Consider the following 27,610-nt stretch of genomic DNA (forward strand, 5'->3'; position numbering starts at 1 on the left):
CTTACTAAACCTGGACAATGACATGCTCTGGTTACTCTTCAGTGACTGATAATATCTCTATTTCAACAGCATATATTTTCCTAAAATTTTTTTGGCCTGCGACTTATGGAAGTAGAGTCCAGTCTTCTACCAATGCTAGTTTTTCCTGCTATGTGTCCTATAAATGCCCTTACTGACTCCCACGATTCAAGGAAAGAGGCTACAGAGTTCCCTTTCTATTGTACCAATGATGACACCATATTCAATAAGCAATCTTAACAAATGACTTTCTGGTGATTGTATTTTTAGGCGCCTAGTTTCTAATTCAATTATTTTTACATTCTGTTTCTGGAAACGTCCAAGTTTAAAGCTTCCTTTTCAAGTTCAAACTTCTCACCATCATAATCTTAACTAGACCCCTTGTGGCTAAGGAACCTCCCTATACAGTGACCATTCAGTCCACACTGCCAACACCCCCAAAAGAGAGCCTGAGATTTTCTCACCTATGTGTCTGACTGATCCCAGGTTTCCCACCAGGAGCATTTTCACTGAGTGCAGGTGATGTAGGGGAGGAATGACCAGAGCCCACAGATCCTGGCCGGAAGGATGTGCTTTTTTTGGCTACCTGCTTCCGAGATTGGGCAAGCTGGCTTTCCAAGCTTCTAGGAGATTAGAGATCATATAATAAGGGATACAGAAAATACAATATGAAAGAAACCAGCGAAAAAGAAGGAATAGCACTCACTCACTGTCACCTGCCTGGGGGGACAGAGGTGGACCAGGTGGGGCAGGTGGGGCAGGTGGAGCTGTAGGCTGAGGGGGCTCCACTGGCTTGAACTGGGTTCCAGTACTGGTCAGATCCTGAGTGTACTGGACCACGGGACCTTTGCTCCTCACAGCACCTATAGGAAAAAGGAAATTGACCATTGAGAAGATGAGAACTGTGTCATTTATATTCATGCACACATCTAATCCTCAATTTATATAATCTAAAAAAGCAACAATGGAAACATTTTGACTAAGTGCTAAGACTGTCAGATCTCACTATTTACACCAATGAGTGGGAATACTGGCACAGGCTGACTTTTACTTAAATAACAAGATTTCATCTTCCTGCCTCAGACGATTTACATTAGTAATTATCTCATACTTTGGTAAAATTTTTCAAAAACGCATTCTTTGATCAACTAATGTTGTCAGGAAAAATTAACCAGAAAGTATGCCAGGAATATATAAAAACAAAAACAAAACTGGTTTGGGCTTTAAAAAAACTGACCACAGATAACACACAAAGCATATAATCTTCACGTGGATAACAGGTAATTACTACCAACAATACCCCTAACCTAAGCCAGTTGTTTCAGATTTTTATGTGTTTTTTAGAACAAATCAGAGCCATAGAATGTGCAGGCAGCATCACAAATCCATCACCACTACTGGAAACAATTCAGGGCACATGTCCTGTTTTCAATGAGTCAGTAGTGTAATCCTGGCAAACAAAGGATATAGCCATTGTACATAAACCCCTTTGCTGGTTTGTCCATTTCTTCCTTCTCCCAGGGTATCTTTCAGGACATACCCATATTTGGACGTGTCCTGAGCTGTCCGCCTTGCTTCTTCTCTAGCGTAGAGGCTGAGGATGTCTTCATGCTGAACATGGGCTCCAGCCGTGTAGAGCCTCGATAGATCCATTCACATCTTTTGTCATCCTGGGGGATTGGGAGGAAGGAAAGGTGGCAGGGGGAATGAGTTAAAGGCTAGAATCTACACCGCCGCTTGTGAAGAATATATACAATGTGCCTCCCTTGGGCGCAATCTCCCTGATGAGCCCTGAATTCCCTATCTATTCAATAAACTTATGTGCCAGGCTCCATGACAGGCATCAGGAATTCAACAACAACAAAAACAAACAAAAAAAACCCCCAAAACAAAAACACATATATTCCTTGTGTGAAAAATTATAAGAGAGATAGATGTTTATACTGAGTATAAGAAGTGTAAAAAGGATCATAAGGCCTTAGGATCAAAGGGCTGAAATAGTTCAGAGAAGAAATATAATTCTAAGAAAGGCATGAGACAGAAGAAAAGGATAGGTATAGAAGATCTAAGAGTTAAACTGGGCCTTGAAAGATCATCAAGACCTCGAATTCACGGATCCTTCTTTTTTGTCCCACTATGCTATCAAAGCCCTAACCCTGGCAAACAGAACTAGCCGCCTTCTCTGTACCTACATGCATTGTGGATACTCCTGGAGAAAAACAAAAACAGTGTCATGCAGATTAGTGTCATAATTAAATTCAGGCAATTTATTTTTAATAACCACTCATACAGGAACCAAAAAGAAGATAAAGTAAAATTTGACCCAAAACAGCAAGAATAGGTAAGAGGATAAGAAAGAGGAAAACTACGGCATTTCTACAAAATCATCATCATTATCGCCTCTTATGCTCCCCCATCTCACCCAAATCCCTGCCTCTAAAACTCTAGGGAAGAAGAGTACCAGGAAGAGGATCCTGACTAGGCTGCCGTCCACCTCCTCAACTCGGGACTTCCACCACGTGCCTTCCCACTCAGTCTTGATAAGCTGTCCACTCTTGAGCAAAACCATGGGGCGGTTGGGGTAAGCAGTGATATACTCCTCTATGAAGTCTCGGCAGGAGATGTCTTCTATGTCCTCCCAAGTCTTTTTCACTGTCCCAAGGAAGAAGTAGGGCTGAGAGAGGGCAGGTAGGGCATGTCTTGATAGGGGAAAATGGTTGGCAAGGAGACATTTGGTATTTTTCAGGTTGGGAGGGAGAGAAAAAATAAACGAAGAAATCATAACCTCAAGGGAAGCAAAACCAAGATCACCTAAAAGTATTGAACCTAATGTGTAAATGTACACTCAAATCAAGTAAATACTAAATAAGCAATATGAAAACATAGGTGAGGCACTCATTTCATAAAAATGTTTGTTTCTTCTTAGGAAAAGTCAAGTGGAAATTCTTGCTAACTTGGTAAGTCTAAAGGTAAATCAAAAACAATAGGTGGCACCATGAAATTGATTTAAAAAAACCTGTCCTTCCTTCTCATGCTCCATCAGGCTTTTAAGGGACCCTGAATGTATTTACTGCCATGTTATGTGGAAACACAGCCATGTTAGTTGACTCTTCTGCAATTAAAAACAGTTGCTTCTGTTAAGAGTCTCTCCCAAGCCAGAGTCACAAGTACAGAGGACACTATGAAGCCCCCATCTAATACAGCTTCTGTAGAAAGCACCATGAGAAAGTGCTATGAAAGCACTATGCAGACTACAGATTTATACAAATGTTAGATTAAGCATGAGACTAGGAAAGAAGTAATATCTTCTAAAACCTAAATCACTCAGAAATGAAATCAAAAGACATCTACAATATGAGCATCCACTCAAGGTAAGTCATGCTCTTCTAGTGTCTGACTCTTTGGCTGCAAAGACCCAGCACTAGAGATGAGCAAATTAAACTGTAACTCTCAAAGGACATTAATGAAACTTATCCTCTTTGAGACTAAAGCACCAAAAACATTAGGGCCTTTTAATTGGTTGTGTTAAGAAGAAATACAAGGTAGAGGAGGAAATGGATAGAACTAAGGAAGAAAGGAGGGACACTCACGTGGCCGGCAAATGGGATATAGTTCAGACTGTGTAACATAGGAAGCGTAGCCATCATCAAAGAAAATGAGAAACCTGTAAGGAAAGAGTGATGGTAGAAAGATTGGGGGTTATGATATTTAACTCGACCGACAGAAATTATCTTATCATAGCTTCCATGCCTCTGGATCACAAACAGGACACACTCCAGGGAAGATGTTCGGTGCACTACTTTCTTCCTACTATTCTCTCTTCCCACCCCAAGAGTTAAGAATTCTCCCTTAGGTTAGCAGATGCAAACTATTACATACAGAATGGATAAACAATAAGGTCCTACTGTATGGTACAGAGAACTATATTTAATATCTTGTGATAAACCATAATGGAAAAGAATATTAGAATTCTCCCTTAATCTAACCAACATATCCCCACTTTGCCAAAAGCTATTTATTCTCATTATACTGTCAGATTCCTAAACTGCTGAAAAACATTTAGTCTCCATTTCTTCCTTCTATATGAATTCTCTATTCCACCTAACCATTAATCAATCTGAATTATTCTCCCCTACCCAGTTTTCTCCTTGAGAAAAGGAGAAAAAAGGGTGTGTGTGTGGGGGGTGGTGAGAAAGAATCATCCACATGACTCCATGGCAAAGAAAGAGTTTCTGGCCACTGGGGACTAAGAACACAAAAGCTAATTGTGAGATCTGGACTGTGGCTTGAACAGGGCAGGTGCTGTGCTCCCGGCTCCCACTCTCTTTACAATCCTCTGTCCAGGTACCTGAGCTTGTTTTTGACGTTTGGTGTCTCAGCTACAATGCCAGCGTAGAGCCAGACCTGATTCCCATCTTTGTATTTGGCCACTACTCGACTGCCCACATACAGCTTGTCAGCAGGAGGGTGGTAATCATAGGCAATATGGTTCCCTGACAGAAGACTCTTTCCTTTGTTGTCAAATTTCACCTTGTACTTCTTCCCTGGCCCTGAGTAAAAGGGAAAGATAAACAAAAAATTTTAAAAACCATCAGTTTCTGTGTGAATCCTGGTTGCTACGTGAGAGACAAAAGGCAAGGCTATGGGGAAAAGAAACAATCAGCATTGGAGACCTGCAGGTTGTCTTTCATTAGTTCTTCCTCTAGCTTGAACATACCAACCGTCTGGATGGCAATAAGGGTGCCTTTGTGCCACGTCTTAGTTCTCTTCTTGCCCAGAATGCGCATGCTAACCACCAGGTCACCATCTTTACTCAATTCTCCAGACATTTGACTCAAGGTTCCTAGGAAGAAAGCATAAAGAGATATGGCATAGACTGGGGAAAGAATGGAAAAATAAAGAGAGTACTGGGTTATTGGGGCAAGTGGGGTAATCTTTTGATCCTTAGCCACTTTTACTGCTCTGTTGGCCAAGGGCAGAAATATAAGACACAGTCGAATCAACTGTTTATGCTAACAGGAAAAACTTGAATTGAAATTCACATGTAACTCAAGACCATCTCACTTTAACCAAATATTTCCAACTCCTTATTAATAACATTAATTACCACTCATTAAATGCCACGTAGCATTTTATAAAACATATTCCTGGGAGGGATCTCTTAACAGCCACACTCTACAAAGCTTCCCTCAGACCTCTTTTTAAGGGTTTGAGTTACTCTCTTCTCTTTAACCTTCATCTGGAAGAAGAAATCACGAACATGGAGCTAAAAAGGTATTTGGACAAAGCCATCACACAGTAGAAAACCAGCAGACAAAAGACTTAAGCCAAGGGACTTCCCCGGTGGTCCAGTGGTTAGGACTCTACATTTTCACTGCCGTGGGCCTAGGTTCAATACCTGGTTGGGGAACTAAGATCCCGTAAGCTGTTCAGCAGGGGGAGAAACGATAAGCAGACAGCAAGGAAAATCTGTGGTGTTAAAAGAACCAAACAGAGGTGAAGAAGGATTCTGAAATGCTAAAACAAAGCCAGTTATCCATGAAATCTCTTTGTAGGATTTCATGCCCGCACCTATACCGAGGTGCCTCCCGACTCTAACCTTTGTGTAGATCCTGGGAACTGCTCTTCTTGTTGACAGCATCCATGAACTTCTGGACATCTTGAGCTGACTTTCTTAAGGCAGCCATAGCTTCACGGAGCTGTAAGGAAAGGGATGAGGGAATCAAGTTTTAAAATAGTAGCACCGGTTCTTTTTTAACATCTTTATTGGAATATAATTGCTTTACAATGTTGTGCTAGTTTCTGCTGTACAACAAAGTGAATCAGCTATATGTATACATATATCGCCATATCCTCTCCCTCCCACCCTCCCTATCCCCCCCCACCAGGTGGTCACAAAGCACCAAGCTGATCTCTCTGTGCGATGCAGCTGCTTCCCACTAGCCATCTATTTTACATTTGGTAGTGTATGTATGTCAATGCTACTCTCTCACTTCATCCCAGTTTACCCTTCCCCCTCCCTGTGTCCTCACATCCATTCTCTACATCTGCATCTTTATTCCTGTCCTGCCCCTAGGTTCAACAGAACCTTTTGTTTTTTTTTTTAGATTCCATATATATGTGTTGGCATACAGTATTTGTTTTTCTCTTTCTCACTTACTTCACTCTGTATGACAGACTCTAGGTCCACCCACCTCATTACAAATAACTCAATTTCATTTCTTTTTATGGCTGAGTAATATTCCATTGTATATATGTAGCACCAGTTCTCCAGCATAAGAACTTGTCTTTTAAAAAGCAAAATAGAATGAGTTATGTTTAGAAGCTTATAGTTACTTTATCAGGCAAAACCTGCCCTTTCTTACAAATCTGGTTCAGAAATCAGCTTTAGGAAGCTATCCTTGACTAATTTAACTGCCAAATTCTACATTCATACAGCACTCAGTGCATGCATCTATAAGAAACTTTTGCATTCTTTTAACACCTATTAGAGAACTGCAACCCATAGGGCTGATTATGCAGGGTGAACGATTATATGCTGATAGCTGAACTGACCGAATGGTCAGGCCAAAAGTTTCTCCCATTTTCATATTCTTATCTCTCACCCTTCTCTTACCCATCCCAACTTACCTTCTGGTCTTTTGGAGTTCTGCTCCCAGCATCACCTACAGATGAGAAAAACTCTGAGTGTAAGGGACTTACACATAAGAATTTCCAAGAAATCAAGAACTAAGCTACTTAACAGGATTACCATGGAAACATTATTGATAACAACTGAAAACTAGATATAGATATACATATCTATATGAAAGTACCAAAAGCATTTAGAAAGACACACAGCAAATAGGTAACAGTGCTTACCTGGGGATAAAGTACTGGGACAGGTGATATTCTGTGGGATTTTCAAATATTTGAATTCTCTCTTTTTAAATTTGTTTATTTTTATTTTTTGGCTGCATTGGGTCTTTGTTGCTGTGCGTGGCCTTTCTCTAGTTGCGGCGAGCGGGGTCTACTCTTCGTTGCGGTGCATGGGCTTCTCATTGTGGTGGCTTCTCTTGTTGAGGAGCACAGGCTCTAGGCGCTTGGGCTTCAGTAGTTGTGGCACACGGACTCAGCAGTTGTGGCTCGCGGGCTCTAGAGCACAGGCTCAGCAGTTGTGGCACGTGGGCTTAGTTGCTCCATGGCATGTGGGATCTTCCCAGACCAGGGCTCGAACCCGTGTCCCCTGCATTGGCAGGCGGATTCTTAACCATGGCGCCACCAGGGAAGCCCAAATATTTGAATTCTTATAACAATAATTTATGGGTTATTTGAATGATTTGAAAAGTGAAATATAGTCAGTGAATTAAGCAAAAATGTTTCTTCTTGAGTAGTGCTGTCCAACAGAACTTCCTGCTATGATAAACATGTTCTGTATCTACACTGTCTAATATGTTAAAATTTGGCTACTAAGCACATGAAATGAACTTTAAATTTTACTAAAAATTCTTTTAAAATCAGGTATAATTCACATACCAAGAAATTTACCCATTTAAAATGTTTAATTCAGTGGTTTTTAGTGTATTCACAAGGTTGTACAACCACCACCACTATCTAATTCTAGAACATTTTCATCACCCTGAAAAGAAACCCCACTAATGAGTATGGGGTTTCTTTTTGGAGTGATGAAAATACCCATTAGCACTCACTCCCCATTCCACCCTTCCCACAACCCCCAGCAAACATTAATCTACTTTGTGTCTCTATGGATTTGCCTATTCTGGATATTTCATATAAACGGAGTCATATTATATGTGGTGCATCATATCAGATTCATCTATGTTGCAACATTTATCAGCACTTCATTCCTTTATATGATTGAATAATATTCCATTGTATGGCTATGCCATATTTTATTTATCCATTCATCAGTTGATGGACATTTGGGTTGTTTCCGCTTTTTGGCTGTTATGAATAATGTTGACAGGCACATTTGAATATCAGTTTTTATGTGGGCATATGTTCTCATTTCTCTTGGGTATATGGCTAGGAGTGGAATTGCTAGGCCATAAGGTTTAACCTTTTGAGGAACTGAAAGATTTGTCCAAACTGGCTGTACCATTTTACATTCCCACCAGCAATTTAGAGGATTCCAATTTCTCCACATCCTTGTCAACACTTATTACTGTCTATCTTTTTAACTACAGCTATCCTAGTAAGTATAAAGTAGTTTGAACTTGCATTTCCTTAACAACTAATGATGTTGAACATCTTTTCATATACTTATTGGTCATTTTCACATCTTCTCTGAAAAAATATCTATTCAAATCTTTTGCCCATTTTTAATTGGGTCATTTGTCTTTTTATTCTTGAGTTGTAAGAGTTCTTTATACATTCTGGAAAATACTAGGCTTCACATTTCACATATTTTTTTATTTTTGGTCACACCACATGGCTTGCGGGATCTTAGTTCCCTGACCAGGGATTGAACCTGGGCCCTTGGCAGTGAAAGTGTGGAGTTCTAACCACTGGACTGCTAGGGAATTCCCACATTTCACATAATTTAAATAGCCACGTGTGGATAGTGGCTACTGTATCATACAGTGAAATTTTAGATATTTATAACGTATATTTAAAAATGGGGGGACTTCCTTGGTGGTCCAATGGTTAAGAATCCACCTTCCAACGCAGGGGACGCTGGTTTGATCCTGGTCGGGGAACTAAGATCCCACATGCTGTGGAGCAACTAAACCTGCACACTGCAACTACTGAGCCCGTGCGCTCTGTAGCCCGCGCACCACAACTAGAGAGAAGCCCGCATGCTGCGCCAAAAGATCCCGTATGCTGCAATGAAGATCCCACAAGCCACAACTAAGACCTGACGCGGCCAAATAATAAATTAAAATTAAAAAAGGCAATGGTGGTAATCATTTTGCAATAAACATACATATCAAATCATTATGTCTTATACCTTAAACTAATACTATATTATTTGTCAATTATATCTCAATAAAACTGGGGGGGAAAAGTAGCAAAAATAACTAACTAAATAAAAACAAAAATGGAAAGCAATGTACATTTCTGAAAATAACAAAAATAGTTAAATAAACTACAACATATCTAAATGAGGTTCATAAAGAATCTTCAATAACACGAGGCAATGCTAATGATATATATTAAGTTTTAAAAGTTAGGATACAAAATTATTTATTTGATATGAACTCAACCTTGGAGAGAATACACAGACACACCTGTGCATGTGCACACATTCCTCAAAGAACTGTGACTATGGCATATGATTAATATCTGTTATCTTAGAACTCCACAACTGTAAAAGGCTTCAAAACACATGTTCTATATTTGAGGACAAATTAAGGACGGACGGTTATTAATCTTGCAGGGATTTTTACCTTTAAAATATATTTAGATACGTTCATGTGGTAAAAAATTCAAACATTATAAAAGGACACACAATCAAAAATAAGTCTCCCTCCTGCCCCTGCTTCTCGTTACTTGCCTCAGAAATAACCAATATTAACAGTATCTTTTGCAGCCAAAGATATTCTGCAAAGTTACATATGTATTCTATCCTGCCTTCATCCTTTTACTCACACTCAACATGCAGGTTTTTTTTTTTTTTTTTTTTTTGCGGTACGTGGGCCTCTCACTGTTGTGGCCTCTCCCGTTGCAGAGCACAGGCTCCGGACTCACAGGCTCAGAGGCCATGGCTCACGGACCCAGCCGCTCCGCGGCATGTGGGATCTTCCCAGACCGGGGCACGAACCCGTGTCCCCTGCATTGGCAGGCGGACTCTCAACCACTGCACCACCAGGGAAGCCCGCAGGTTTTTTTAAAAATAAATTTATGTATGTATGTATGTATGTATGTATGTATGTCTGCCTGCACTGGGTCTTCGTTGCTGTGCACAGGCTTTCTCTATTTGTGGCAAGCGGGGGCTACTCTTTGTTGCAGTGCACGGGTTTCTCATTGCAATGACTTCTCTTGTTGTGGAGCATGGGCTCTAGGTGTACGGGCTTCAATAGTTGTGGCACACAGGCTCAGTAGTTGTGGATCGCGGGCTCTAGAGCACAGGCTCAGGAGTTGTGGCACATGCGCTTAGTTGCTCCATGGCATGTGGGATCTTCCTGGACCAGGGCTCGAACCCGTGTCCTCTGCATTGGCAGGCAGATTCTTAACCACTGTGCCACCAGGGAAGTCCCAACATGCAGTTTTTTTGTTTTTATTTTTGGCTGCATCGGGTCTTAGTTGCAGCACACGGGATCTTTGTTGTGGCATGCAGGATCTTTCGTTATGGTGCGTGGGCTCTTCGTTGTGGCACACGGGATTCTCTAGTTGTGGTGCACAGGCTCCAGAGTGTGCATGCTCTAGAGCTCGTGGGCTCTGTAGTTTGCGGCACGCAGGCTCTCTGGTTGAGGCGCACAGGCTTAGCTGCCCCACAGCATGTGAGATCTTAGTTCCCCAACCAGGGATTGAACCTGCATCCCCTGCATTGGAAGGCATATTCTTAACCACTGGACCACCAGGGAAGTCCCCTTCATGCAGTTTTTATGTTGCTTTTTATCTCCACACTTAAAATTACTAGGAAAGTATTCCCTATCAGGACCTACAAATCTGATTCTTTTTTCCCCCAATTTTTTTATTGTGGCAAAATATACATAACACAGAATTTACCATCTTAACCATTTTTCAGTGCACAGTTCAGTGGTATTAAGTACATTCATGTCACTGTGCAACCATTACCATCAGTCATCTCCAGAACTCTAAGTCACCAAGTTAAGACATGAGGAACAGGACAGAGGGAGCATGAGGGAGTATAGTCATCTGTACGAAAGGTCTGAATTAAATGTCCAGCTTTGCTAAAAATATAAGCAGAAACTTTATACCAATAAATTGAATACTTAAGAAAAAATATAAATTACCAGAAAATTACAAGTTACCAAATCTGACTCAAAGAAATAGAAAAGCTTTGCACAAAGTAAATAGATACCTAGATGGCTTCACAGGCAAATTCTATCAAATGCTCAAGGGGTACATAATTCCAATTTTGCAAACACTTCCCAAGAATTAAAAGAAGAAATACTGCCTATTCCATTCTACAAGGCCATCAAAATCTCAATATTAAAATCACAGAAGGGTAGTACCAAAAAAAAAAATTATAGGCCTATCTCTGTTATAAAAGAGAAGATGCAAAAATCCTAAATATCAGCACAACAAATCCAGAAATGTTTAAAAACGATATATTTAGTTGGAGTCATCCAAGGACTATAAGGTTGGAAAACTTAGTGATTTAAAGAAAAATATTCACATAATAATTTTACTAGATATATAAAGTATGTCCAATAAAATCAACATCTACTCATGATAAAAACTCCCAGCAAACTAAAAATATGGGACAAGTTCTATTACCTGACAAATGACATCTTCGAAAACCTGTAACAAGCAATCAGCCTTAATAGTATAAGATGAAAAAAAAAATAGTATAAGATGAAAACATGCCCTTTAAAACAAGCCACAAGGGCCGCTCTCGCCTTCTGAGATGGCCCACACTCTGTCTGTGGAGTGTGTTTCTCTCTAAATAAATCCACTTCTTACCTATCAAAAACGAAACAACCAAAAATAACCACCAAACAAGCCACAAGACAAGGAAGTCCTTGTCATCATCATCACTCCCATTTAACATTAAAATAAAGGTCTTAGCTGGTGAAATATGACAAGAAAAACAAGACTTATCTGCCATAAGTATAGGAAAGGAGGAAAAACTGCAATTATTTTCAGATGACAGTCTACATAGAAAACTTAAATGAAATCATAGAAATAAAAATTTAATAAGATTGTCAGATACAAAAATCTATATGCAAAAGTCAACTGCATGTCTATACACCAGCTGCAACTAGTTGGAAATGTATTTTCTTTTTTTTTTAAAAGAAGGATATTAATTTATTTATTTTTGCTGTGTTGGGTCTTCGTTTCTGTGCGAGGGCTTTCTCTAGTTGTGGCAAGCAGGAGCCACTCTTCATTGCGGTGCGTGGGCCTCTCACTATTGCGGCCTCTCTTGTTGTGGAGCACAGGCTCCAGACGCGCAGGCTCAGTAGTTGTGGCTCACAGGCCTAGTCGCTCCGCAGCATCCTCCCAGACCAGGGCTCGAACCCGTGTTCCCTGCATTAGCAGGCAGACTCTCAACCACTGCACCACCAGGGAAGCCCCTGGAAATGTATTTTCTTAAAAAAGATATTTTTTGTGGCTACTGAAAATGGTAGTTGGGAATAAATCTGACAGAAGACGTGCAAGCTTTCTGTGGAGAAAATTAATCAACCCTCCTGAAAAATGTTAAGGACTACATAAATGATCTTTGTATAGGAGAGTCAAATACTATGAAATTATCAACTATTCCTAAATTAATCTTGTGATAACGTCAATGGTTTGGGGGTTTTTATTGGTGGGGGGGAAGTGGGGAACATGACAAGCTAACTCTCAATATAAATATAAGCACAACAGGTGAAAAAGAACCAAGACATCTGTGAAGAAGAACAAGAAACTGAGGTTACTAGAGTTAAAAGATATTATAAAGCCACAGTGATAGGCTCTATAGAGTTGAAACAGGAGGAAATGACAGACCAGTGAAACAGAACAGAAAGTCCAGAAACAAACCCACACAAATATATGGAAATAATTTATGATAGAGTAGGCAATGTAAATCAATAGGAGGGGACACATTTCAATAATGGTGCTGGAAAATTGTTTAAGAACAATATGAAAAAAATAAAAAAATAAATTCCATTTGGAATTAAGACTTAAATGTGAAAGACAAAACTATGAAACTTTCAAAGGCAATGTAAAAGAAGATCTTTATAGACTCAGGGCAGTAAGGATATAAAAAGCAATGACCATAAAAGAAAATGTTAACGTTAGAACTTCTGTTTATTAACAAATAACATAAAAAGTAAAGACAAGACATAAGGTTGGAGTGATATGTGCATTTTATAACTGCAAAGGATTAGTAATTATAGGAATAATAGGTAGACTTCCTATGAATTAAAAAAACAGTTGAGCAAATGAGCAAGATACATGAACAGACATAACAAAGAAAACCTACAGATGACTCACAAACACATGAAAAGATTCCCAAGTTCATCTGTAGACAGGGAAATCAAATTTTAAAATGAGAGTGCTAAGTGTTGTCAAGGATGTGGAACACAGGTCACTCTCAGCCACTGGTGGTATAAATATAAATTGGCACAACCACTTTGGAAAGCTGTTTGGTCACTAATTATCCAGCAAGGTTGAAAATTCTATATCCTAAGAACTAGCAACTCCACTCTTACAGTACCCTAGGATATCCTAAAAAGATTCTTGCACATGTGCATCAAGAATCATTTACAAGAATATTTAGGGCATTATTTACAATTGCAAAAAAACTGAAAACAAATGAAATGTCAACTGTTCGGAGACTAGATAAACTGCGGCATATTCACATAATGGAACAAAACCATACTGCAGTAGCAACTGAACCAAGCATCACACATCAGCATGATGTTGAAGAAGTCATGGAAGAATGCATACAGTGTCTAAGATTCCATTTATACAGTTCAAAAACAGGCGAAACTACAGCACTTCTGGTAATAGTGATGTGACAAGATTGGACAATCCCCCTATGCAGAAAACAACTATAAAACTGGACAAAATTGTCAAAAGCAATCATTTCAGGACTTCCCTGGTGGTGCAGTGGTTAAGAATCCCCTTCCCAATGCATGGGACTGATCCCTGGTCCGGGAAGATCCCACATGCCGCAGAGCAACTAAGCCCATGCACCACAACTACTGAGCCTGAGCTCTAGAGCCCGCAAGCCACAACTACTGAGCCCATGCACCGCAACTACTGAAGCCTGTGCGCCTAGCGCCCATGCTCTGCAACAAGAGAAGCCACCACAGTGAGAAGCCCATGCACTGCAATGAAGAGGAGCCCCAGCTCGCTGCAACTAGAGAAAGTCTGTGCAGCAACGAAGACCCAATGCAGCCAAAAAATTAAAAAAAAATCATTTTAGGACACTGGAAATTTGACCAAAGGCAAACAATAGATTGATAAGTATCCCTGAAAAACTGCTAAATCTTCTGGTAACAAAGGTGGGAGTCTATGGATCTCTTGCCTGGGGCAGCTCCCATCCCTGCTCCACCTCTAGCTTGGTGGGCAAAAACTGTAGCTTTATCACTGAGGTGCTAGCCATAACAAGCAGATTTGCTAATTTGAGGTTGTAGCTCTTGTTTAGGGTAAGCGGCAAACCAGTAAATTTAACCGGGAGATTCTGAAAATGAGAGTCACAGACAGGCTTAGATAAATTCTCTATACATTTTTGGGTGACTGCTAAAATATGCATATGCAAAGAGGACCCAAGAGTGCCTGGTTAAAAAGGAAACCCAAGGTCAAAGAAAAAAATCACAAAGGAAATTAAAATTTATGAGTTACATGAAAATGAAAATTCAACATAAAAATTTATGAGATGCAGCAAAGCATGCTCAGAGGGAAATTTATAGCTTTAAATGTTTATATTAGAAAGAAAGAAAGGTCTAAAGTCAATAGTCTCAGCTTTGACTTTAAGAAACTAGAAAAAGAAGAGCAAATCAAACCCAAAAAAAGTGGAAGGAAGAAAATAGAGATCAGAGTAGAAATCGATGAAATAGAAAACAGAGAAACAGTAGCAAAAATAAATCAATGAATCCCCAATACTGGTTCCTTGTAAAAGAACAAAAATTGATAAACCTGTATCTAGACTAATCAAGGAAAAAAAGAGGAGATCTAAATAACCAATATCAGGAATGAAAGGGACATCACCACAGAACCTACAGAAATTAAAAAGGATCATAAGGGAATACTATGAACAATTTTATGGCACTAATTTAGACAACTTTGATAAAGTGAACAAATTCCTAGAAAGACACAAATGAACAAAATCAACTTGAGAAGAAATAGAAAATCTAAATAGATATTTCAGGTAAAGAAAATGGATTAGTGATTATATTAAAATAGATATATCAGGTAAAGAAAATGGATTAATGATTTATCTTCCCACGATAAATTCAATGTGATATCCTGGATTGGATCCTGGAACAGAAGAAGTCCAGAAATTGAATAAAGTCTGGAGTTTAGATAAAAGTAATGTACCAATGTTTGTTTCTTAGTTTTGACCAATATATACCATGGTAACATTAACATTAGAAGAAACTGGTGAAAGGTATGCAGGAACTCTCTATTACCTTTGCAATTTTTCCATAAATCTAAAATGATTCCAAACTAAAAAGCTTACTTAAAAAATATCTTTCCACAAAGAAAAGTCCAGGCCAAGATGGTCTCATTGCTTAATTTATCAAACATTAAGGAAGAAATAATACCATTCCACACAACTCAGAGGAAGGAACACCTCTCAACTCATCTTATAAGGCCCATATTACCCTGCTACCAAAGCCAAAGACATCACAATAAAACTACAAACCAATAGCCCTCAAACATATGTGCAAAAATTGTTAAAACATTTGCAAATCCAATACAGCAACATATAAAAAGGATTATACACTAAGACAAAGTGGGGGGTGGGGATGGGAGAGTTATTCCAGGAACAAAAGATTGGTTTAACATATAAAAAATAATTATTGTAATACATCCTATTAATAGGATAAAGGACAAAAGCCATATGATCACCTGAGGACAACAGAGAAAAAGTAGCTGACAAAATCTGAAATCGAATCTAGCTATTATAAAAACTCTCAGCAAACTAGGAATAGAAGCAACTTCTCTGAACCTGATAAAGGATACCTACAGCTCACATCATAATTAATGACTAAACATAAAATGCTTCCCTGATAAAATCAGGAACAAGGAAAGGATGTCTGCTCTTTTTTTAACATCATACTGGAGGTTCTAGCAAGCATAATAAGGCACGGGAAAAACACAAGACATCTAGATTAGAAAGGAAGAAGTAAAATGACTATTTGCAGACAACATGGTCTAATGTATAGAAAATCCTAAGGGAGCCACAAAAAACTTCTAGGAAACTGATAAGCTGATGCTAAAATTTATTTGGATTATATATGAAATACAAATGAATTTGGAGGACTTTCACTAAGTGATTTTAATACTTATTGTAAAGCTACAGTAATTAAGACAGTGTGGTGCTGGTATAAAAATAAACATTTAGTTCAATGTGACCCTCAACTACAACATATAGCCAGCTGATTTTTGACAAGGATACCAAAAGAATAGTCTTTTCAACCAATGGTGGTGGAACAACTGGATAGCCGTAAGCAAAACAAACCAACTACCCTCAGCTCTTACGTTAAGAATTTTTATTCTTCAAAAGACACCATTAAGAAAATGAAAAGACCACATCTGGGAAAATGTTTGTAAAATAGGTCTGATAAATGAATTGTACCTAAAGTATAATAAGTCAGAAGACTTATATATATTGACTTAGAAAAATCAATAATAAAAAGACAATCCAATTTTTTAAAAAAGGCAGAACTATTTGAATAGCTATTTCCTCAAAGAACATACATAAATGGCAGATAAGTATGTGAAAAGATGCTCAATGTCTTTAGGAACATGCAAACTACAATCACAATGGGAGGGAGTCCCCTAGTGGCCTAACGGTTAGGATTCCGGCTTTCACTGCTGTGGCCTGGGTTCAGTCCCTGGTTGGAGAACAGAGATCCCACAAGCCATGCAGCATGGCCAAAAAAAAAAAAAAAAAGCTACAATTCCACTTTGCTAGGGGAAATGTAAAATGATATGGCCACTTTGGAAAACACAATAGCGATTTCTTAAAAACTCAAACATACACTTACCTAAGACTTACCAATTCCACTCCTAGGTGGAGTATCCAACAGACATGAAACATAATGTGGACATTAAGACTTACATACCAGGGACTTCCCTGGTGGCGCAGTAGTTAAGAATCCACCTGCCAATGCAGGAGACACGGGTTTGATCCCTGGTCTGGGAAGATCCCAAGTGCCACGGGGCAACCAAGCCCGTGCGCCACAACTACTGAGCCTGCGCTCTACAGCCTGCGAGACACAACTACTGAGCCCGTGTGTCAGAACTACTGAAGCCCGTGTGCCTAGAGCCTGTGCTCCACAACACAGAAAAGCCACCACAATGAGAAGCCCGCACACCGCAACAAAGAGTAGCTCCCACTCGCCGCAACTAGAGAAAGCCTGTGCGCAGCAACGAAGACCCAACACAGCCAAAAATAAATTAATAAACTAAAAACAAACAAAAAACTGTTAAAGAATAGACAAAACCAAATAATCTGTTTTGAGATATATACATAGGTGCTAATGCCACCTATAAAGAAAAACAAGGGAATTCAGAATACAGGTTACATAGAATGGGGAAAGGAGAATAATTCAATCAGGAAGTAGCAAGAAGTGAAAATCTATGATATCAATACTAACAATCTTCTTTTTTTTTTCTGTAACAGACAAGTCCAACAGTTAGGAATATGGAATTAGTAAGAATGGTTTCTCCTCTCTTTTATCTTCTATTTGCTCATCTTCCCACATTTCAATTTTAATCCTGAGATTTTCCTGTCCATAGCCTCATCTCTTACCTGAATCAATACTGAGGACATCATCGTCTTCATCAGGAATCTCAATTATTTCTGTAGGCCGGGAAGCTTCATCTTCAGAACTACTGTCCCGGTACTGTAGTCCCAGTTTGGAGTAAAAGTCCTTCACCAAAGACTCACAATTAGTCACTGCCCTAATATTGGAACACACGTAGAAAAGGTCAAAGCCAGCAGAAGCAGGTGTAAAAGCTATTAGAATTTATATATATTTCAGTATACACTGACCTCTATTTAAACAGGCCATATTCCAAAGTGTCTCTGTTTTGAATTTTAAATGCTTATCCCATAGAAGAATGTTTAAATAGTGGTTTCCAGACTAGTTCTTCAAAAATCCAAAATAAGCCCAAAGCACGGTCCTTTCAACCTTACCTCATTATTTACCTTGTTGTTATTTGAAAATATGTTCGAAGTGACAACTAGGGCAGGAGAAACAAATCTTCTGGGGGTTTAGGAGTAGAAACAGGGCTCTAGGAACTTATTAAAACTTCGCAGTTACATAAAACAGCAAGTTTTTATAATATGCACTCCCTAGATGATTCTACTAAGAAAACAAAACAATTGCTCTGAAGTAGAGTGACGTATAAAGAAGGGGAAGGGAGTCAAGACTTGGACTCCCCTACTGTTGAGCATATTAGCCTCTGATAGATGAATATTATATTATATGGGTGGTTGTGAGGTCAGATTATGGCCCTTCACCCTTGAGGAAGAGTAAGATTCTACATATCTGTACCTTCTAAAGTACAAAGTGTACAATGTCATGAACAATTATACTACTTTAAAAATGTCTGCCAATAGGTAGATTTCCTCCTATTTCCTATGTGGTTCTTACCTGGATGCATCATCAAACAGCTGGTCAACATGGGCCACCTCAGATTCCTTCTGTATTACCCATGTCTCCAACTCTGCTAGTTGCTTCTTGCGCTGCTGTATACAGTCCATCTTTTCCAGTTCTTCATCAATGAACTGCCGAAGTTCCTCCATAGATATACCCAGCTCCTCAACCACTGCTTGTTGCAGCTCTGCAATCTCTTCAGACTCCACTGCAGCTGTTGCTGCATCCAAACCAATGCACCCAGGGAGGGAGGACATACTGTTGTCCTCTACATGGAGCAGGAAACTAGAATTACTTTTGGAGTTATTATGACTGCAATAGAGAATTTCAGTCCCCTAATAAAACTCATTCCTACTCTGCTACTTGTTACTCAAATATACGTAGTTAGTTCTCTTTCCCCATTCTCCAGTATCTGATGCTGAGATTTTGTAGCGTTCTCATCTCCTGTAGGCTACAGACTATAGGCCTGAATAAAATGCAAAAGTTTGAGAGGGCACGGAAGACATATATTATGCAACAGGGAGCTACCGAAAACAATGTTTTAGGAAACTGAAGAGAACCAGTTTATTGAGGAAGATATTTCTGTGGCCTGTGTTCTTTAATTGACTAATGAGATAAATCTTTGTTTGCACGCTCTGCCTAATTTGAACAAATACTCCCCACCTGGAGGGGAGGGTTTGGTCTACAACTCCCTAATTCGTTGTTTTCTCTTTAATTACTTTTCCCTTTACATTACTTTGCTTTTGTGTGGAAATTTTCTGTTTGAAAAGTATAATACTTAAGGACAGAAAAGCTTGCAGCAAAGAGGTTTCCCCAAAGTAAAAGGAAATAAAGCAATTTGGGAATAAACCATGGCTACCTAAAATCGACAATTCAAATACTCCCACATACAACTCACATTGGTGTTAACTGCTTTTTTTATCAAACGGTTAAAGCAAAACTGATGCCATAATGCCGTGCGACCCCAGCGCCAGTTCTCACTGCCTCCATTTTTCTTTGGCCCACACACCGCCCCACCCCCGCGCTATCCATTTTAGGGGTGCGTCCCACCCACCCGCAAACCCAGCTCAACCCCGCCCCCGCTAGTCTCCCGGGGAAGACCTCCTTCCCACTCTCGCCCGACCTCCTACCACAAACAAAACATTCCATACAAGCCCTTGGTCTCCAAATACCTCAATTAACAGTATTTCCCACACCTCCCAGCTTCCAGCTATGAGGGCTCTTTCTTACCAACCAGACTCACGACTCAGGGGTCGGCCTCTGTAGGAAAGAACGAAACCAAAGGGAAAAGGGAGCAGGGGGAGGGGAAGAAGCGTGAGGGAGGGAAGGGGAAGGAAAAAAAAAAAAAAAAAAAAAAGACGCCGGAAGCAAACCTGAGGTGCCGTTCCGGTCGCCGCGACGGTAGCCTGACGGGGTCAAACCCAAAGGTGCAGGGTAACCCTCAAAGGCTGGGCAAACTCAGGCGAGTACGCATGCGTCGAGGCAGAGCCTTCCAGGGCACACGTGAGAAACGACCGGAACGGCGCCTCAGTGGGCGTGGGACCTCAGTGGGCGTGGCCTAGAGTATATTACAGAAGCTCCGCCTCTTCCACCACCCCCAATTGGTGGCAGCAATACTAAGTTTATTGTGTAAAGGCTCTGTTGGCAAACACTCTTAGGTTTAGAATTGTTTCTCACTTTTACTTGAGTTTGTTTTATTACGTAAGTTGTACAAATTGTAACAAGTCGAATATTAAGTTGTAATAAGAAAAATATGAAAATTTCCTCTCCACCCCATCACTTAACCATCCCTGCTCCTTTGAGATAAAACAGCTTACTTTTCTAGGCCTGGGTGTACAAGGTCAAACATGTGGATTTTTTTGTTATGTTTTGTTTTCATTTAACATGTGGACATAACATGAAGTCAATAAAAAGGATAAAAGTTGTCTTTTTAACAGTTGCATAATATTTCATAATATGGCTAAACCATATTTAGGAATTTAGATTGTTTTCAATTTTTAGGCACTACAAATAACTCAACAATAAACATTAACATCCGTTTGCAGTAGTACTTCAATTTCTGTGAAAGAGATTCCCCAAAATGGAATCTGAGTAAAAAAATGATGTACTTTCTCCCATTTTTATTAGGATCTGCTGTCAAATTACTTTTCAAAAGGTTGAAACAATTTTTACTTCCACTAGCAAATCTGTGAAAGTATCTCTTTTCCCCACACCCTCATTAGGACTATTTGTTAACTATTTATTTATTAAATTAATTTATTTATTTACTTGGTTGCACCAGGTCTTAGTTGCGGCAGGTGGGCTCCTTAGTTGTGGCATGTGAACTCTTAGTTGCTGCATGCATGTGGGATCTAGCTCCCTGACCAGGGATTGAACCCAGGCTCCCTGCACTGGGAGCACAGAGTCCTATCCACTGCATCACCAGGGAAGTCACTGGTAACTTTAGTTTTTAAGAATTTGATATGTGTTTAAATAGTATCTGTATCAGGACAGACTGTGCTATGTGCAGAAACAACTCCAAAAGCTTAAAACAAAAACATATTACTTGCTCACACCACATAATCATCTCTAGAAAGTTGACAGTGGAGCTCTGCTCATGATAGCTACTCAGAAACCCAGGCTGATGAGCTGCCCTGCCAAAAGGAGAGAACACTAGAGGGTCTCACGTTGGCAATTACAGTGACTCAGGACACTACTTTTCAACTCATTGGCTTGAATGAGTCATAAGGCCCTACCCAAACACAAGGGGGCCAAGAACAGTCACATCTCATCTCTGGAAGGAGGGAGAAGCAGATGTATTTGATGAATCAGCACTATTGACTACCACAGACTCTCATTATTGCTTTAATTTGTTCAGCTATATTTACACTAACTGCATCTAACTTCATTTAAAAAGTATAAACCAGAACCTCCTTTTTTTTTTTTGACCGTGCCGCATGCATGTGGGATCTTAGTTCCCCAACTAGGGATGGAACCCGTGCCCCCAGCATTGGAAGCCTGGAGTGTTAACCACTGGACCACCAGGGAAGTCCCCAGAACCTGCTCTGTAAGACTGGAAATAGGGCCTGAGCATCCAGGATCATCAAAGTTTTTAAAATCCTCTCCTGGTAACCACACTTTCACCTATGCTCATATCACCTGCCCACCAGTTTCCTGGGACCACGCTAACTGCCTATTTCTAATTGTTAAGACACCAGGAATTGAGGTACGGAGAAGTAAATGTCTCCTCTAGATATTTGAAATTCAGAATATTCCAGACTCACCTCATGATCGTATTATTTTGTAACCTGAGCTAGAAATTTTAGACATATTACTCCTTATAAAACACACACACACACACACACACACACACACACACACACACACGATATCTATTGAGTGTTTACTTCATACCAGGCACTGTTCTAAGCACTTTACAGTCATTAATTTAATCCTCACAATAATCCTATGAGGTAGGAACTATTATTATTGTCTCCTTTTTTAAATTAAAATTTTTAAACTGAGGTATAACTGACTTACAACATTATGTTAGTTCCAGGTGTATCAAATAATTTTTTTGATATTTGTGTATATTACAAAATGATCACCACAATAATTCTAGTTAACACTCTACCATACATAATTTTTTCTTGTGATGAGAAATTTTATGATTTTTTTCTTAGCAACTTTCAAATATGCAATACAGTATTATTAACTATAGTAGCCATGCTGTATATTATATCACCATGACGTCTTTATTTTATAACTAGAAGTTTGTACCTTTCAACTCCCTTCACCCATTTCACCTAACCACCCCCCCGCCCCCTGCCATCTCTGGAAACCATCAATTTGTTCTCTGTACAAATTGGTTTTTGGTGGTCTTTATTTTTTTTTAAGATTCCACATATAAATGAGATTATACAGTATTTGTCTTTCTCTGTCTGAATTACTTCAGTTAGCATTATGCCCTCAGGTCCATTCATATTGTCTCAAATGGCAAGATTTCATCCATTTTTATGGGTGAATAACATTCCATTGTATATATTATTGTCTCTTTTTTTATGGATGAGAAAACTGAGGTACAGAATTAAATAAATTTCCCAAACCACAAAGTTAAAAAGTGTCAGAGCATAGCAGTTTGGCCTTACAGCTTGTGGTTTTAAACCTTTATACAATACAGCTTGTTTATCCTAGCTTATGAATGCTTTTTATATCTTTTCCCTCCTTTCTTTTCCTATTCTACTGCCTTTATTTTTTTCTTCTTTCTTTCTATTTTTTTTGGCCACACCACGCAGCATGTGGGATCTTAGTTCCCCAGCCAGGGATTGAACTCGCTCCCCCTGCATTGGAAGCCTAGAGTCTTAACCACTGGACCATCAGGGAAGTCCTCTAGATCTTATTTCTTGCCAGGACAAAATAGTCTTCTAATTGATAGGCCTTACTGTAGATCAGTTCTATCAGTAGCTCTGATCATGTCACTCCCCTGCTTTAAAACTGTTTTCTTTATGTTTAAACTTTACAGTATAAAATTTGAGGCTTTTCATAATTTGGCCCCAATTTACCTCTCTGGCCATGTTTCCCATTTCTCCTTTCACACTCCTGATTATATGCTATTTACACAACAATTTTATGCATTTCACTTTTATATCTTCATACTTTTGTTTACTGTGATCTATCTCCTGGAATGACCCTTCCCTTTCTGTTGGTGAAATATTAATTCTCTAAGGCCCAACTCAAATGTGTTCTCTGTGAAGTTTTCATAGACCAGCAGTTGTCAAACTTTAGTATGTATCAGAATCACCTGGAGGGCTTGTTAAACCACAGATTGCTGTCCCCACACCACACTTGGAGTAGGTCTGGGTGGAGTCTGAGAATTTGCATGTCTAAAATTTTCCCAGTTGATGTCCATGCCATTGGTACTGGGACCAGAGTTTAAGAATCATTGTTCTAGGGACTTCCCTGGTGGCACAGTGGTTAAGAATCTGCCTGCCAACGCAGGAGACACGGGTTCAATACCTGGTCTGGGAAGATCCCACATGCCACAGAGCAACTAAGCCTGTGCTCCACAACTACTGAGCCTGCGCTCTAGAGCCCGCATGCCACAACTACTGAGCCTGCGAGCCACAACTACTGAAGCCTGCACGCATGGAGCCCCTACTCTGCAACAAAAGAAGCCACCGCAATGAGAAGCGCACGCACCACAAGGAAGAGTAGGCCCTGCTCACTGCAATTAGAGACAGCCTATGCACAGCAACAAAGCCCCAACACAGCCAAAAAAAAAAAAAAAAAAGAATCATTGTTCTAGACCATCATTTACCCCCTGCAGAATTAACTCTTGCCTCTGTTCTTCTGTTACCTTAGTTCCTTTCCACTTGTCTGTTATCTGTGTATGTGTGTTTCCTCTGCTGGTTTGAGATCATCTCAATGCTGAGTTCCTATATTAATCATCTTTGTTTCCCCTAGCAACTGACATATTGCCCCGTACATGCCGTGCTCTGTAATGTGTGATGATTAAAGGGAAATCTTTGCTCTGCCCTGATTATGTTTCTATTAGTTAGATTCGTTCAGCTTTCTGATGTGTGTGTGGGTGGGCTGGGGGTGGAAATGAGGAATGGGGATGTTGAAGAGAAACAGGAGCTATTTGGAGCATCACATTCCAGTCCACCTCCTCAGGGCAATGAAGTGATCAGTTCAGTAGATCAGCAGTGGGACTCAGGGAAGTGTCTTCTAAGGACTTGTTGCTAAACATGCAATCAGGGAGCCTGCTAGAGAACCTAAATCTCTGGCCCCACTCCGGATGTACTGAATCAGAATCTGAATTTTAATAAGACGTCCAAGTAATTTGCTCACTAAAATTTGAGAAGCACTATAGGAAAGGCAGGTTTGAGCTGTATAATCCTTTTCAGGGCAATATTAGGGAGCCAAGCTCTGGCTTCGTTTTTTTTTAAGTACTGAAGACTAACTGTAGTCAGAGATGATGAGGCCCTGATATAAATGACTCACATTATTAAATTTTACAAATTATTGAAGTAGACAGCTTATTGTCAGCTTAATAATATGAAGTAATAAATAACTGATACACCAATTGGAATGCTCATGTTGGTGTGCTCAGCATATTCACTCCTGTAATCTATTGTGATATGTTGAAAAATCACAACCATATGCTACTTAGTACTTGATCATGAGAAATCATAGTATGGGGTCCAGAACCTTGGAATGCCAAATAATCCTTTCCTTGGAGACAGACTTGGGGGAAATTAGATCATAATCTGAAGGTTACTGTGTGATCTCAGAATCAAAACAAAGGAACATAGGGATTAAAAACTCAGAGGGTTTCAGGCATCAGGAAAGTATTGTACAGAAGCAAAATGGGGTGAGTGAGGACTGTGGTCACCTGGGAAATACGTGTCTCACCTACAGGTAGCAGTTGATGATATTTAGGTTTAGCTAATGTTTATCCTGTGTCACACATATCATGCTGCCAGATCTCCAATTTTTCAAGTGAACTTAAAAACCCGTATTTTTTTTTATGAAAGCTTCTGAGTTTTGAATATTGACAACTAATTCAAAAATTTTGTTAATTCTGCAATACTCTGAATCAGCAATTCAAATTCTAGGAATTAAAATACATACCTTTGAAATGACATACAGTGCTAAATTATCTTCTACAACATTGTTTGAAATAACAAAATATTTAGAAGCAAAATAAATTTTCATCAGCAAGGGTTGGTTAAACAAACTATGGCACACCGAAACAGGGGCATACTTTTCAGCTGTGTTTTTTAAAAAAGGCTAAGGAATCTCTTTGTGTATTAATATGAAGTGATTTTCAAGACACTTTATTAAATGAGAAAAACAAGTGCAGAACATGGTATACACCATGCTATTAGTTGTTAAATAATAGTAAAAATATACATTTTTATACATATACATAAAATATCACTGGATGGATACCTAAGAAATTAACACTGGTTGTCTCTGAAGAGGGCAAATGGAAGGGTGGGGGACAAGAGTGAGAGTAAGAGTTTTTACAGTACACCATTTTATACCTTTTGAATTTTGAAACATGAAAATAGATAGTTTATTCAAAAATATTACTTTAAAAATAAAAGGAAAAGAAGAATGTCTGGAAAGATACACATATATGCAAAAACAAACTACCTTAATTGCAGTTACCTCTAGAAAGAAGGATTGGGAAACAAGGCAATGTCTAGGAACTTTCTGCATTTTTATCCTTAGGTAATGATTGAAAAAAAATTTTTTTTATTATGTGCATTTGTTACTTTTACAATAATAATTTTAAAATGTCAACTCAAAAAGCAAATATAAAACCCAACACATAACCACACACGCTTTGTAGATTACACTGGAGGGGGTCTGGCCCAATAAAACTTCTTTGCAGACCCACTGGATTTCTAAATCGCCAGTTTAAGGTAAGTGAAAGGAATGTTTAAGGACACCAGATTAACAGAGGTAATGTGGGCAATAAAACCAGACAGACCCAAGGTCTGTGGGCTGCAGCTCCCTGAATCTCCGCACCAAGGACTATCTGGCTACTGAGCCTAGAAATAATCAGCTGTCCAATGGCTAATTGCCTTCTTTCCTGAACAGCATTCACTCTGGCCCTGTGTGAGTTTGCCTTGGGTTGCTACTCTTTCTCTGCTTCCACATATGATCCGTTTCTTCTGACTGACGCACTTTTTTTTTTCCCTTGGATAGGTTACTGGAGAAAGTAGGATAACAGTCAAACCTGTCACTCTCTGGTGACTATATATGGATGCTCTCATTAACCATGTGTTTGTCTTGCATTTTATTTTATAAGGTGGAGAAAAGGTTAATTTCTGAGCTTCTGGAGGGAAACACATGTAACCCTCAAGTACTGCTTCAATCTTAATCTGCTTTCATTTTACCCTGACCTGCACCTTGTCCTGAATTTCTTTTCAGCCAATAAGGGTACAATCACCTCTTGCTCTCTTTCTCCAGTTTAACCAATACAGCACCATCTGTTCTGGTGAAGGCAAAGTCTAGTATCTCCAGTGGAAGGCTCCAGTATCCCTGCCTCCATTTTCAAATAATCCTGAGCATTTACTCATGCCAAGCAGGGGGGCAGTCCTGCTTCCAGGAATCAGGAACACAGACAATTATCAAGTCTCTGCTAACAGTGCATGGCTAGAGTTATGTCTCCATACCATTTCGTATTGCTGCTAAAGCCTGGTCCAGCATGGTCCCAAGGATACAAGTCTCCTCTGAAGTGACTGCATGCTGGTACAAGTCCCTGCACAAGCCCAAGTGATGCCCCACACTTAGATTCCAGGGTTACAACTCTCTTAGTTCACATTCCCATGCGAGGTCACTGTTGCCTAGAACATTTGGCCAGCCTGGCTGGACTTGAGAGCTTTAGTCTCTATTATTTACTGTGCTAGAACCAATTCTCTTCAGCCAAACCTGTGTTGAGCCTTGGTCAGTGGCCTAGATACCTCCTTTCCTTCTAATGAATTCTCTTACAGACTTTCCTGCCGGTTAGCCCTAGTTCACTCTACCAAATTTCCATTAACTTCAGACTTTGGAGAGTAGGCATTATGATTTCCTTCTTTTTTCTCTTAAAAGTTCCCTGGGATGCTGATTGTGACACTCATCATCATCATCATGATGTATTATATATGAACTTCCTGTGACTGCCATAACAAATTATGGCTTAAAACAATAGAATTTTGTCTCAGAGTTGAGACAAACTAGGTGGCTTAAAACAATAGAATTTTGTCTCAGAGTTCTGGAGCCTAGAAGTCCAAAATCAAGGTGTTGGCAGGGCTGCACTCCCTCCAAAGGCTCTGGGGAGAATACATCCTTGCCTCTTCCAGCTTCTGATGGCTCCCACCAAGGATTCTTTAGATGTGGTTGCAGAACTCCAATCTCTGCACTCATCTTCACATGACCTTTTCATCTCCCTCTCTCTGTGTCTTCTCTTCTGTCTTTTATAAAGACACTTGTCATTGGATTTAGGGCTCACCCCACTAATCCAGGTTGAGTTCATCTTGAGGTCCTTAACTTTCCATTTGCAAAGACCCTTTATCCAAATAAGGTCACATTCATAGATTTCAGGGGTAAGGACATGGACATATCATTTTGAGGGCCTCTTTTCAACCCACTAGATGTTATTTTATAAA

The 27,610-nt window shown here is 39.6% G+C and overlaps 1 protein-coding gene across 6 annotated transcripts in view; it reads right to left on the reverse strand.

Moving 5' to 3' along the window:
- SETDB1 (SET domain bifurcated histone lysine methyltransferase 1) overlaps window positions 1-19,949 on the reverse strand; it is a 30,249-nt gene extending 10,300 nt beyond the window's left edge. The window contains exons 1-12 of one of the 6 annotated variants that reach the window (XM_049693655.1): window positions 19,841-19,949; window positions 18,465-18,735; window positions 17,618-17,769; window positions 6,649-6,683; window positions 5,618-5,717; window positions 4,736-4,861; window positions 4,367-4,568; window positions 3,609-3,682; window positions 2,480-2,670; window positions 1,559-1,688; window positions 725-881; window positions 483-638 (exon numbers count right to left, since the gene is read on the reverse strand). In XM_049693655.1, the coding sequence (XP_049549612.1) occupies window positions 483-638; window positions 725-881; window positions 1,559-1,688; window positions 2,480-2,670; window positions 3,609-3,682; window positions 4,367-4,568; window positions 4,736-4,861; window positions 5,618-5,717; window positions 6,649-6,683; window positions 17,618-17,769; window positions 18,465-18,724 (1,583 nt within the window). In that variant the 5' untranslated portion in view covers window positions 18,725-18,735; window positions 19,841-19,949. The other 5 variants (XM_033415604.2, XM_049693653.1, XM_033415603.2 and 2 more) reach the window with 5 other exon arrangements.
- Window positions 19,950-27,610: the final 7,661 nt, after the last annotated feature.

Source organism: Orcinus orca, chromosome 1 (genome assembly GCF_937001465.1).
Source record: "Orcinus orca chromosome 1, mOrcOrc1.1, whole genome shotgun sequence".
NCBI classification, from domain to species: domain Eukaryota; kingdom Metazoa; phylum Chordata; class Mammalia; order Artiodactyla; family Delphinidae; genus Orcinus; species Orcinus orca.